The sequence below is a fragment of the Spea bombifrons genome, chromosome 5 (assembly GCF_027358695.1).
Source record: "Spea bombifrons isolate aSpeBom1 chromosome 5, aSpeBom1.2.pri, whole genome shotgun sequence".
In the NCBI taxonomy this organism is placed as follows: Eukaryota; Metazoa; Chordata; class Amphibia; order Anura; family Pelobatidae; genus Spea; species Spea bombifrons.
The window spans coordinates 29915947-29930310 of record NC_071091.1 but is presented as its reverse complement, the minus strand read 5'-3'; the positions used below and the strand labels follow the sequence as shown (position 1 = coordinate 29930310).

Sequence of the window (14364 nt, the reverse complement as noted above, 5' to 3'; positions counted from 1 at the left end):
TGACTATATTCCTCTCTTGTATGCGCTAAGTGAACTAACTGCTGTTTTTCTGTAATTTGCTGAGAAAATCATTTCATATGGTGACTTTTTAACTTACAATGAAACCCATCTGCTATGCTCTCCTTAGCCTACCCTTTTCTTACATCACAGGAGTGTGCTTGTGATTTCAGAAAACCTCCCTCAAGTGATCTAACATACAGGGCAGGGCTCGGTTGCTAAGCAACACCAGTAAATTCATTTACCTTCTAATGCTCTTTTTATGGTATAGAGATCGTGGAGAAAGATGCTGTAATGACTTTGTTGCTTATTTTGCTTCTCTCTACATAAAGCAGCACTTATCTATTAATACTTTATGAGGCACCCTGGATGAAACAACACCTTTAAGTCATGTGCTTAAAGCAATGGTTTACCAAATTGCAAGCATATTTGTAGGCCTCCAGGCCTGAAGTTCAACACCCCATTCTTGTTGGTTTCAGTGGCCTGCCACTATTTGTACTACCCAGTTCACAGCCTAATGGGGCAGGGTGTCCGTTACTGACTATGCCTAGTGGTGCATTGTATGCCAAAAAGAAGATCAATTTCCCACCTCCCGCACATTGTTTTGCAAGTCAATCAAAGGAGGAACCAAGTATAAAGCCATTCATGTCTACTGCATGGTCAGAAGAGCAACAGCAGTATAGAGGTTCCCCTCTAAGTTGATCACTGAATGACCAAGAACGGATTTCACTTGCAGAGCTACCTGGTCCCTAGGACTCAGTGCCTATTATCAGTTGGACCTCCATGGATCCTACTGCACCATCAATGGAAATAAGTTATCTATTACTAGGGAGACGTTTGTCCACGTACAGCACGTACGTTTGGCAGCATCAACAAATCTAGAAATGCGTTCAAATTACTTTTTCCATTTACTTTTCAATATAGATTTAAAAAGAAAACATATTTATTATTCCTTTTTCTTTTTGATGTGTATAAATCATTACGATTTCTTGAAATCAACCATCTAATACAATGAACATTTCTTGTGAACTTTGCACTTTTTAGCATTATCCAGTTGGACAGACCACTTTCAATATGTTGCAGCCTCCACCATGAATAAAATGAGTATTTTTAAGGGGCTTGATTTGTTGCTCATTCGATCGGTTGTATATATCCATTTATTATATGGTTCGCGAACACTGTTTCTTCCACTTAAAGGTGCAGTTCCACCTTCTTTTGTAACTGACTATGTAGCATTAGTAACATAATTCCTAGCCAGCCCTGTTATATGACCCAAACTTTCCCATGTGGCACAAAATCAGGCACTGATAGGTTGTATAATCTGAAAAAGGTTTTTCTATTCTCTATGTGATTTAGTGGAAATTAATCAGTTGAGAAAATTATAGATCTGCCAGATGTATTAGCTTACATACTTATTACATATACATTTGCTTTATTATTATTAACAGGGTATTTATGAATTTACTTCTTTTACATAATTGTCTTTCTCAAGTATCTTAGTTCACTTACAAGTTTATTGTTTATTATTGTAATTGCCTATCTACTTTGTACATTTTCAGCCCTGTTCAATTTATTTAATAAGAAAAAGGGCCAGTGTGTTCTGAAGAAGCGGCCTCTGAGGTCCTGAGAAGTTTTGTAGCTTTACATTTTATTGTACCATCATGGAAAAAAGTATCAGCTTCAACTAGAGACTCAAATTGTTTTGAGGAACCAATGTTCTCAGATCTTCAATGATGCTCACCAGCATGTGTAAAGTGTTACCTTGCAGTATAAACTCACAAAAGAGAATCAATGACTCATACATGACACACACTGGAGAACAAATGCTTGTCTGAAACATCTGGCCTGTATAGGTGTTATTGAAAAAATGGCTGACGCTGTCATGTTAGCCTAATGTACAATTTACCTTTCAGTGCATGTGGTTGCAGTTACATTTTATGAATTAAAATTGCTAGTTTGGAATATAAAATCAGCTAAATACACAAAACAGAAAATTAATTAGTTTTGACCCGATCACAAATTAAATATTCTCATTTTAAACACATTGCCTCTGCACCCATATTTTTTATATTATCTGGACAGCACAGATATTTCTATGTGTGATACTTTTGCAAGTGGAACAATTTGGTGAAATCAGAAATCCTCATGGCCACATAATGAGGTGACGACCTTAACGGTGCCTTACGCCAAGAAAAGATAGCACATTTTCAGCAGCTCGTTTAAAATCTAAACCAGGTTGAGAAATCTTACTATAGACATGGACGGAAACTGTAATTGTTCCAAAGTGCCTCTCTAACATTTCTCTTGTATTGAGTAAGGAAATTAAATCTGAAAATATAAAATGCCAAATTATCCACTGCAAAAATATGTGGATTATGTGCAGTAGTTATTACTCTCAAAAAAGGGGATATATGATGCCTCTGTTACATTGATTGACAATTTTCTTCTTGGTTTGCTGTACCAGCTGAAGTAGAAAAATGTGAAGTAGAATATGTGTCTTCCTCAACCTCCGGTCCCTTATCAGAGGCCTTAGAGTTTGGGGATTTTGCGCAGCATCTTAGCTGTTCCTAGTACTGCACTCTTCTGGACAAAGTGTTCTGATGTTGTTTCTGGAAACTCATGGAGCCACTTTCCCAGCTTAGGAGTCACAGCCCTGAGTGCTCCTATAACCAGTGGTACCACTTTGGCCTTCACTTTCCACATCTTCTCTAGTTCCTCTTTTAGGCCCTGGTACTTGTCCAGCTTCTCATACTCCTTCTTCCTGATGTTGCTGCCACTTGGTACCGCTGAATCTATCACCAGTGCTGTCTTCTGGTCCTTGTCTATTACTACAATGTCGAGTTGATTGGCCAGTACCTGCTTGTCCATCTGGATCTGGAATTCCCACAGAATCGTAGCCATGTTATTCTTCACAACCTTTTGTGGACTCTCCTGTTTGGACTTTGGAGGGTTTAGCTCATACATTGTACAGATGTTCTTATACACAATATCAGCTACTTGCTGTGCAGTTCAGTGTACGCTGTTCCTGCGAGCATCTTACACCCTGCCACTATGTTTTGGACTGTCTCTGAGGCCTCTCTACACAGTCTACACTGGGTTCTGTCTGGTGAGGTAGATCCCTATGGATCTGGTGCTTAGTGCCTACTATTGTGCTGCAATTATCTTTGAGTCCAGCCCTGTCCAGCCACTGGTAGGATTTCCCAATGTCAACCACCTCATCTATTTGTTAATAATTGATCTTGCTTCCATGTCTGTTGCTGGTTCAGGTATTCTCTCAGCAGCTCATCCCTGAGTGCCACCTTACTGATGTACTCCCAGATGCTCCAGTTTTCATCCATTGACACTTACCAGACCAAGCACGCCATCTTTTCGGCTAGTGTAAGATCTCTGGGTGTTGGACTTGGGGTGGAAACCTCCATACATTCTGATGAGCTTCTGGGATTTTTAGATCAGCGGCCGCTATGTTGTACTTCTTGGCTTGCTAAGTATGCCAGTAGGGTATCTGATTACTGGCAGGGTATATGAGTTGATCTGCCTTATACTTTGGTCTTAGTTGGATGTTGCTGCCTTCCTCAAGTCCCATGTGACTGTAGGAGACATACAGACCAGCTACAAATATATATATATATATATATATATATCTGTCTTCAAACACATGTTGCTCTTTATTTATTGTTTAGATGCAGGTTATCTATCTTACACCATGTATGTTCATCACTATTGGCTAGATACCATTGGTGTATTAATTTCCCTTTGCAATGGCTTGTAATTGACTGTTTTTTGCCCCCCTCCAACAATTTAATTTTCACTAATAAAGATCCTTTTTTCAAGTTAAAAACCCCCATTAATAATGAACTCCATCCTGATTTGTGCACTGGTTGTACAGAAGGTACAAATATTGAAAAATGCAACAAAAGATACAACTAGAAAGAGGGAAGCAAGTTCATCCAGGGATACTTCATGTTAGTTTAAGCACATAAGATATTTAATGTTATTGATATTTAATAGGTCCTTAAGAAGATTTTGAAAACAGGTGATCAATTTAAAAATGTTAACACATCATAAAAGCAGTTTTTACAATGTAAGGTAAACGTTGTTTTAGATGTCAACTAAGTCTTCGATCAATGTATTGTGAACGAACACAATCTTAATTATTTATAAAACATACTTGAACTTAAAAAATAGTTTCTTCAGTTCATATGGGTTTACATTCATTCTTTGTTACATTTTTAAATGGTATCACTGTTCTGTTTCTTCATTGTAGGATTAATATACAGCATGCAATACATCTGACAGTGATGGCTTCTTATTTGAATTTGATTTTCCTTGTCTGCATCATCTTGGACGAGACCTCTTCTGTTTCACAATCTGGCACATCAAATCCTCACCTCGGTAAAAATAAAATATGATAATGACTTTATTATTGGAAAGATATTTTGTTAATATTTTTCATATGTACACATAGACAACTGCAGGCACATGTTTGAACCAATTTATGACACGTAATATAGTGTTATATAATCTTTATTTTAACAATTATAGTTTATGCCTGAGTACTATAAGAAGGATTTACTTACAGGCTACAGACTGACAAAAGGAAATAGTTCATATAAGAAATTATGATATTTTTATTAAAACGCCAGTATGTACTATCTTGATAAGTATGTTTTGTTTCGGGTAAGTAGGGTTTGTGTAAATTAACTGTATATTGGACAACCCCACCTTAGATGCTTACAAAAATATATATACTGATACAAGATGATCTGGTCTGACTATGTTTTCAGGCATTGGTAACTTGGTATCTAAAAAAATGAATTTGTGTTGCTTCATAATTTCATTACATTACATTTATTTATATAGTGTCGGCAGATTTCGGAGTCAGTAAAATAATTTTACATCACACACAATAACAAACGGAGACAAAAGGAGAAGAGGGCCCTCCTGTAATTACCTTGTCTACTCAATAATTGTTTATTTTATTATTAAATAGCCACAGAAAACCAATCATATAAATAATTATTTGACCTAGTACTTTTGATTTGGAGAACTCTCATTGCTGCTGTAGGACATGTGCTTTATGTCTGAAGATGGCCTAGACTGTCATTCATGGTTTTACGGTCCCATTCGGAAAATTCTTTACATTGGAGGCCGCCATTAAGTGGGTGCAGTCTTAGAAGACAAGTCTTAGATAACCTTGCATAATACAGTCATATAACCTTAGAATTCGGAATTATGTTTTGAACGTGGTGTTTCGTTAACAAAAGAGTAGACAGAGCAAAATAGTAAATGTATGGAACATACAGCCCTGACAGTGTTGTTTATCTATGCTGCAGACTGCCCTGCCGACGTGTACATTGTCTTAGATACATCTGAAAGTGTTGCACTCAGAGCTCAGCCCTACGGAGCCCTTGTGGAGAGCATAAAGTCCTTTGCAGTAGATTTAGTGGATCGACTAAACAGCAGGTAAATTCTGCTCTCTTTTTCAAAAGTGTTTTTTTTTGGTGGAAATATGAAAAACCTTACATTTCAGGTAAATGGACACAGTACATATGTAGGGATCTTGGAATTACTATGTAACACCAAACATACATGGGGATGTTTTTGATTTGCCTTTTGCCTGCACCTGCCAGTTGGGATTAACCAAGGGGGGAAGAAAATATTTAATTTTTCTTATATTTCCTATTCTGGACATACGTGATAAACCTGGTCTCCTCCTGTTTGGCCTCACTTTCTCCTACTTTTATATTTAATGGGTGGCCTATGGTAAAGTCACCTTAGTGGGCAAATATTACAATAAATTAATAAATTAATGGCAGAAAAACACAAACATTAACTAAGAAGGTCTTTCTTCTTCCTAATAATCCTGCTAAATATAAGACTTTGTTTTTAGTAAAGACTAAACAAAACAATTTCTCGCGAAAAATGTTATCTGCTTCTTGTGTGGAAAATTTTCAGATTCTTGAATTTTATACAGCTGCTATTATTTATTGAAGGGGGATTTGAACCTTAAGTAATGACTTCAAAGCAGGGAACGTCTGGAAATAACTAGAGCCTGGACTATTTGAGTTCCAAAGTAATTTTAATTATTTTGAAAGGAATATTGGGATTTCTGTCCTGGATAGATGGAGCTTTAGTAACATCTAAAATGAAGTATTATTGAAGCCCATGATGATGTAAAAGTAACAAGGACGCTTAGGGGATAGATGCAGGTCTCTGTAAGAAAAGACAGTGGATGGAGAAGTACATGGGACAAACAACAAATACTTTTACATGAAATGAAAGGAGCAAAGACAGATACATTATTAAATTGAAAAACCCAAATCCTTGTGCAGTACGGTGTCTCAAAGCAAATATATAGAGACCTATGCGTAAACGTGGGCTGGTAGACTGTTGTGTTATGTTATATCCTCTAAATCTGCAATGCAAAGATCATCGAAACAACTTTATTTAACCTCTTAGGAAAAGAGGCTTTTTCACTCTTGTGAAATTTCTCCAAAAGTAATAGTAATCTTTTTCATTTAGGTTACACACCCAAAGTCAAAGCATATTTATTAACTTGTCTTTAGTACTGAAACATCTCATATGTATTGGTTTTTATTCTATAATATAATATTAGATGGTGCTTATCACTTCTTCTTAACTGTTATTTTTGTCTGATTTTTCATATAAGTATATATCTTTGAAAGGTAGACAACCTATACTATATCAGAAGAGTCATTCTACCACATCTCATTAAGCCATTTCCCCATAAACCTCTTATATGGTTTTTGCTTTAGATTTCTTTCACAGAACAGGTGTAGCTAACAAAGAAAATCCTCAGTTTATGTTCACCAACATCACTTGAATACAGTAATACCCCACAACGTTTTAAAGCCTCCATTTGTAGGACTCACCTCTAGCCGCTAGCATTATGTGACAAATTTGACATGAAGACTTTGATTTATATTATATAAATTATATATTATAGACTTTATATTTATAAGTATTGGGTTGGATAGTGTATGTGGATAATAATTAAACTAGAGGTGCAGTAAGGCATGGGCTGCACTATACACAAACACACCAACAGTTCACAGTTCTCCACTTTGATTACATTTTTATTTCATTAGATACACTAAGTCTGTGTTGTGGTACCGCTCACTTAAAGTGCATGCTCTGCTTAACAATAATGAGGGCCAGAATATGATGTCTCGCTGATCTGTATTATAGCTACCAACATTTCAGGTGTCTACATTGTGGTCTGGGTGTTAGGGTTTCTACCAAGCAAACTACCAAGGGGACGTAAGTTAATTCATTTTATTAACTTTACTGGGTAAAACACAAAGAGTTAAAATATATAGGAGAAAAGAACAGAGAGAAGGAGAGACAAAGGACATATGCAGGACATGCAGGGGTGCTGTCTCCAATAAGGTAGGTAGTAGCCACTTGGGGCATCAGTAAGGCTGATCGCCCAAAAAAGCATATAAATTGGTTGTCTCTGACACATATTTTTCTGTTCTTCAACAGATTATTCTGGTCAATATTAGTTGTATCAACAAATTACATCCCAATTTAAGTAATGTTCTTGTGTCCAGATTCCATCCATGTGACAGGTTACTGACGTGGAACGCTGGGGCTCTACACTACAGTGATGAGGTGAATATTATAAGTGAAGTGGTCAGTATGGAGACCAATAAGACAGGACTGAAAAAAGCCATTGAATCAGTGTCTTATCTTGGAAAAGGAACCAACACTGACTGTGCCATCACTGCGGCTACAGGACAACTTCTGACTGGGTGAGAAACACTCTCCATATTGCGTTGAGCTATGATAAGTGCGTCTGATATGTTTTGGTAAACAAAGAGATTTGCAATTCAAGTGAAGCATAAATATCCAAACAGTTCAAAATCCCATGAAATTAATTGTCTTCTATGTTTTTGTAAGACGCATATTTGTCCATATTTGACCATGCTTTCAAAATTAAAACTGGGAATGTCTCAATTTATTGTGTATTCCTAACTTAATCCTCATTTTTAGTGTATAAAACCCCTGATAAGAGTGTCGCACAAGCAGTACAATCTGGTTTAAATTTCCTTTTCGCGAAGGAGCTTCTAACATCAAAATCTATCCAAGCTTCCTTAGAGCTCCATCAGGCAGCCGGATCTCTTCCATACATTGTATATACTGCCGGCTGCAGAAAGCAAACACAATTTGTTTCTTCCCAGTATCTTGCCTGGATTTCTTCTTGGTTTTAACTTTAAAGGGTTGCACAGATGTGCGCTTGGAATGTGAATTGCCTTCGGCGGTACCTTGTTAAAATGAATGGATTTTATAGACTGATTATGGTTTCCTTTACATTTTCTATTAATTCAGATCTTCAGTTTGGCAACTGAGTATCCAGATTCTAACCGTTTATCTCATGCCAGATTTACAAGGGTTCAATGAAGGGTGGCATGCAAATTATGTTTTACATGATTTCAGTTACCAAAAAACTCTACTTTTCATTCATGGGTACAACAGCTGTAAATCTCCACCACTAAATGGCATTTACAATGTACAATGTGGTCATTACATTACATTCAACTAAATACAGAGGCGTAAAGATAAAAAGTCAGTGTTCTCTGAGTATTGTAAACAAATGTAAACAAACTGAAATATAATATATGAAGCAACTTATCAAACAAGTTAACTTGAACTTGATAACTGATGAGATCTTGATGATCGGATGGGGTCCATGAGAGTACTGACAAGTGCACAGGTGCAAGGTGGACACACTGCTTGCCATTCATCAGGGACCCAACCAACTAGTACCATCCAAATTAGCTGTACTTAACATAGCACAGTTGTGGGAAATAGTGAGCTAAGGGGCCTGGTGCAAGATAACTCCCCATTATTTTGCAATGAACACAATTCTAATTAAATTAGATTAAACAACACATAGAAATGCAATTTATTTAAATAAATTAAGGATTTTTTTTATAAAATGTTTACTGTAATAAACTTGAAAAAATAGAATATTCTAGGGTCTATTCATTAAGTAAAAAGGGAATTATCTGCAAGAGAATCAAAGAATTGAGCCCAAAATAACCGAGTTGGAATAACAACTGAATTGGAGATTTTCCTAAAAAAACAGCTATTTTGGCTTTAGTTCTAAAATTCTTCTACAATTCTCTTGAAATTTGTTCCCCATCCACTACTCTTTTCCATTAACCTTCCCCTTTACATCTGCCCCCGTGTTATGCACCTCATCATTACATCTCCCTAGTGTCATATTCCCGCCCTGTCTTATTCCTTGCACCTATCATATCCCTTACCCCAGCCTCTGTCAAATACGATGCCCCTTTTCATATACCCAGTCCCAGTGTAATATCCCCAGCCCCCTTTTCAGATCCCCTACTCCCTGTCATATGCTTTTCGCTCAGGCCCATGTAATAACCCCCAGCCCCTAGTCATTTACACACAGCCCCTGTATTTTCCCCTAGCCCATGGTCATATTGTCCCATCAGCCTCTGTATTGCAATCTGTTTTTTTTTACCCTGCTTACATTATTTTATACACTAACATATACATTCACACACATTCAAATATATCCAATCAATACACACTCAGACATACACATTTACATTCAGTAATACTCACACATATACACATGTATACAACACATCTTTAATCCAATGCACATGGAAATTCACATTTATTTATATACAAAGGTCATTAAAACATGTTTTACACATGCTAATCCTATTTTACACACCTGCAAAATTACACACACACACCAACATATTTACACAAACACACTAACATACTCACACACATATACACACTAGCATTCTTCTACATACACACACATTTACATACAAATACATTAACATACTTACACACACCCTTATATTTGCTAAGTCAGGGTGGGGCAGTCCATCAGCTGGTGACAGCTCTCTCATGGTCCTCCATCTTGAGCCTTACTTGCTGCCTCACTGAGTCTAAACTCCATATTCTGGCGCTCAGACTCAGTGAAGCAACGGTAGTATAACCGGGGAGGGTGTTGCGGTACTGGCATTGGGGGCTCCCACTTGACAGGGGCCTGCTTAACACAAGTGAGGCCAGTGAAGGGAGCTCCTATGATCTCCCTCACCATGTTCCTTTGGGGCTTATGGTGCATCCCGTATTGTTCCTCTCCTGATGTAGCAATCTCCTCACTGATGCGAGCACTCAGGGAGCCTTCACCTAAAACTAAGTGAAAAGGGGGGACAGGGAGGAAACAAATCCTTGTAGCAGATTTCTCCAAATAGGTCTAAATGCAGTAAGGCCCTCACTTGGTAGGGCATTAAAATGAAGCACAAAGATTTAATGAAGAGATGAGCTGTAGCAATTTACAAGTTGCCTTTCTTCTATTTGTTGTGTTTGGCAGGGGAGGCTACAGGAAGGGCAACAAGTTCATGGTAATTGTGACCGATGGGCATTCCAATGATGGATACAGAGAGGCATGTGGTGGAGTCCGCTACGCTGTCACTGAAGCAAAGTCTGCAAACATCAAGCTGTTTAGTGTGGCAATCACCCCCAACCACATGGTAAATCCACATCTCGGAACCTAAAAGGAAAACATACATTATCAGCAGAAATAACTAATGCCATTAACTTTTAACATTGTTAAGTTGCTATGACAACAAAATCAAATGATTTTTCTACTCAGATTTAAACATGTTTATCATTAGCTTATGACCTGTTTCTAAGGCACACAAACCCACAACCAAATCTGTGCAGGGTAGGTAAGAGGAGAACACTTAGATCATCAATCATATTGATATAAAGTTTACAGTTATCTTATTTTAGATGTGGCTCAGAGGTGATTCTCATCAGGGTCATACCACATCGACATCCCAGGTTATTTTAGGAACAGGTGTCCAAGGATTGGATTTAGATGATATTTATCTATCCCTTCAGCCTGGCTACAACAACCCTGCGTGGTACAGTAGTTTAAAATGAAGTTTCTCTGCAGCTTTTGTTTGACAAAATCCACCCTGATAGCACCCAGTTTAATGACGGAGCTGATTGTTGAGTCGGCATTACCGTCGGATGGAGCAGCCAAAGAAAGTTAAGCTTCTAGCCACATACAGATTTTCTGGGCTATGGAGTCAAATAACAATAGAGTGGGACAGTCTTGCTAGCGCAAATCCAGGTCTTTGCCATTGGATGTTGCTATTTTGGCAGTCAGGTTCATCAGTACTTGTGTTCATCAGTACTGTGTATTTCTGTTGGCAGGGAGAGGTCATGCATATTCTATATCCATAGGTTACATTGCTAACGCCTCTCTTTCTTGCATTTCTGATGTTATTTTATCAGGCTGACCGCATGTTGGAGATAGCCACAGATTCTAGATACAGCTTCGTTCTGTCTGCAGCCAGTGGTGACTCTGTGGGATTTAAGAATACAGCATCAGCCATCGTCACTCAGATTGTGAGTAAAAACATTGTATCACTTTATAAAGATACACACTCATTGTTAAAGAAGACTTTTTTCTCAATCAGATTAGACCCCAAACAACTATTTCCATATTCAGTTAAACTATTGAAAAAAAAACAATAGATAACACAGATAACACCAAGTAACACCAGTTTAACAGCAATTCAATAAACTCTGTGAAAATAAGATATTTAAAATGACTCTGCTACATCATAATCTACCACAAATTAGGATTATAGCATGAAAGAAAAAAGCATGAAAGTAGCAAACTCACATGAGATACACTCAACGGCTGACCCAATTATTTGTTAATTCTAACTCAAGAACTGTGACGTTTCTAAATACTAGCTGAAAAATATCTGAGAAGTGTCCCCAGGCCTTTTAAATCCAGGATAAAATAAAGAATGTTGAAAAGAAGACATGATATAATCATTTGCTATATACATCTCCTTGAACTGTATGCTTTATAGTAAGCAAGTCAATTGTAGAAATGATTTACAATATCTTTTGTGGATTTTTTCAAAACAATAAAATTCTCTCTTTTTTTGTTTTTCACCAAGCTGGAAGATTCACAAACAACGGTAAGCTATAAAACTAATAGCATCTTTAGACATCACCTACCCATATTGTTCATGTTATAATTTCTCATGTGTTTTCTTTTCGCAGTGTTGTGCCTATGAATGCGAGGTGAGAGCCAACTCAGTTATACTTTATCCATAGTTGTCGACTTTGGATACAGCGAGGATCTTTCCCCTGGAGTAACCTAATGAACTAAGAATGTGCTTAATCCAAGATTGGTGTAGGAATAAGGTGGCATTGATAATAGTTACTAAAACACCAATAACCAATGAGGATGGGGCAGAGATTTGCCGCCTGGTAAATAATAAGACACAGATACCAAGCCAAACTAAATATATGATGGTGGCCTACTAAGGCATCCTAAATCAGGATTAAGAGGGTAGTTCAAACCTTCTGGAGATACCATATAACAGCCAGAACCATTTATAACTCAAACATTGCATAGAAATGCCATATTATATTGTCTCAATATAGATGCACCTGGTACTCTTATTTCCTTGAGCCCCTACTTTTCCTAAAATGTATGCCTTGATTATAGATCACATTTTGATTTGACGCATTGATCTTCCAGGCTATAATTAGAACAGTGGGTTACATTAATCATATTTATGAAAAAATAGGTAAAGAAACACATTTTAGTACAAAGTATGAATATTATTTCAGAGACTCCAACAATATAACACTACACCATAACGGACTATACAATATGGTCAGGTTAACTGTTTTTTTTTTTAACCTTAAATTGAATCCCTCCATTGGGTCATTAGCTTATGGCCTAAACACAGTATTCCCAAGGGCCCCTGATTTTCTGTAAAGACTACAGCCCCTAGTATAACCTGGGCATCCTGATAACCCTTAGGCTTAAATGACCACATTGGAACTATGTATATCAAAAAACATCAATTTGTTCTTGTCCAGGTGTCCGATCATGGACTCCTTTGCTTATTCTATCTGGGCTTATATATATTTTTTTTTTAACTCAATTTGCAGGGGTTGCGAGGGCCACCTGGACCTCCTGGAATGCTAGGTGAACAGGTGAGTCTGGGTCGCTTTTTTTACAGATATCAAAGCCCTTCTTTTGCAAAGATATGTCGAAAGATTAAAATCTTTAAACTGATCTTTCCAGTTTAGCATTCTTAGTGACTTCCTTTTTTTTGCAAAATATAGGGCAGTGAAGGGAGGAGGGGTCCTTCTGGAAAACCAGGTGGTGCTGGACAAAAGGTATGAATTTTAATTTTTTTTCTTAACTTTTCAAGTATATCTTTATATCATACAGAACAGTGAGCTAGTACACCCAGAGTAATGTTTCTCAGTGCCATCAGAGTTCTAACACCATGAATAACTTTATGGGAAGATGTACCATGGTAGGATAAATTGAAGAGCTTTCGCTTTGGTGAGATGGCACTAAAAGTACAGGGTTTTTTTAAAAAGTTTTGTCCCATTAGAAAAACGTATTTTACAAGTGTGAGCTTTCAAAGTTATTATAGTTTAGTGTATATTTCCTTAAATCTAGAATTGAATTCCATGTTATCATTGTATATATGTTGCATCCTCCAAACTATTTACGGCAGTTTATTTGTGTTATTAACTATTTCTTTCATAAAGGGAGCTACTGGTGATGCAGGACCTCCAGGACATGCAGGAATTAAGGTAATTCATTATTATATATTTTGTAAGGGGTTTTAAGTTATATAGTATACTATAATAGATATAATAAAACCTAGTAACAAATTAACTGTATACCAAATGTTCCAAACTCTGTGCATTAAAAGAACTGTTCCAAACAAGTCAGATTTTTTTTATTTATTTTTTTTAAATCGTTTGTAGAAGCGTTTGAGCAGTCAGATTTTACAAATATCCAGGTTGTACTAGCAAAGGTGGATTCTGTCACTGACAAAGTTAAGTATCATTGGGAAGGGTTGAGGACCAAAGGTGGTCACCTCCAACTTACTTATATTTTAGCTTACCTACGGAAGGTAAAAAAGATATATCTTTACTGTCCCTAAACAGGAATACTATAGAATAATAATAGTCATATGTTATAGTTGCAGGTAGACTTGTGCATTCATATTCAGGAGAACGTGAAAACGAACATGAATGGTGCGTTTTTGTTGTTCAAACCGAATACCGAATACACTAATATGACGGCGGGTAAACATATACTAAGATGAAGAAGCAGAACACAAAGAATGTTTGTTTCTTCGTGTTCTTATTTGTAAATATCCCCTAGCTAGTCTCCCTGGTCCCTTTCCCCCCATACAAGTCACTGCCTCTAGCCTACCTTAAGTTTTTGTAGTATAGTAGGGGTTAACGGGCATCCATAGGATCGCACCAGGAGTTAAAGGTCCA

General features: G+C 37.1%; 1 protein-coding gene across 1 annotated transcript in view; it reads left to right on the top strand.

Moving 5' to 3' along the window:
• Positions 1-14364, top strand: part of LOC128497638 (collagen alpha-1(VI) chain-like) — a 37371-nt gene that overhangs the window by 2826 nt on the left and 20181 nt on the right. Inside the window, exons 2-11 of the mRNA XM_053467802.1 lie at positions 4262-4389; positions 5331-5460; positions 7572-7772; positions 10385-10544; positions 11317-11430; positions 11997-12017; positions 12103-12123; positions 13006-13050; positions 13183-13236; positions 13621-13665. Of these exons, the coding sequence (XP_053323777.1) occupies positions 4296-4389; positions 5331-5460; positions 7572-7772; positions 10385-10544; positions 11317-11430; positions 11997-12017; positions 12103-12123; positions 13006-13050; positions 13183-13236; positions 13621-13665 (885 nt within the window). The 5' untranslated portion in view covers positions 4262-4295. The remainder of the gene's footprint in view (positions 1-4261; positions 4390-5330; positions 5461-7571; positions 7773-10384; positions 10545-11316; positions 11431-11996; positions 12018-12102; positions 12124-13005; positions 13051-13182; positions 13237-13620; positions 13666-14364) is intronic.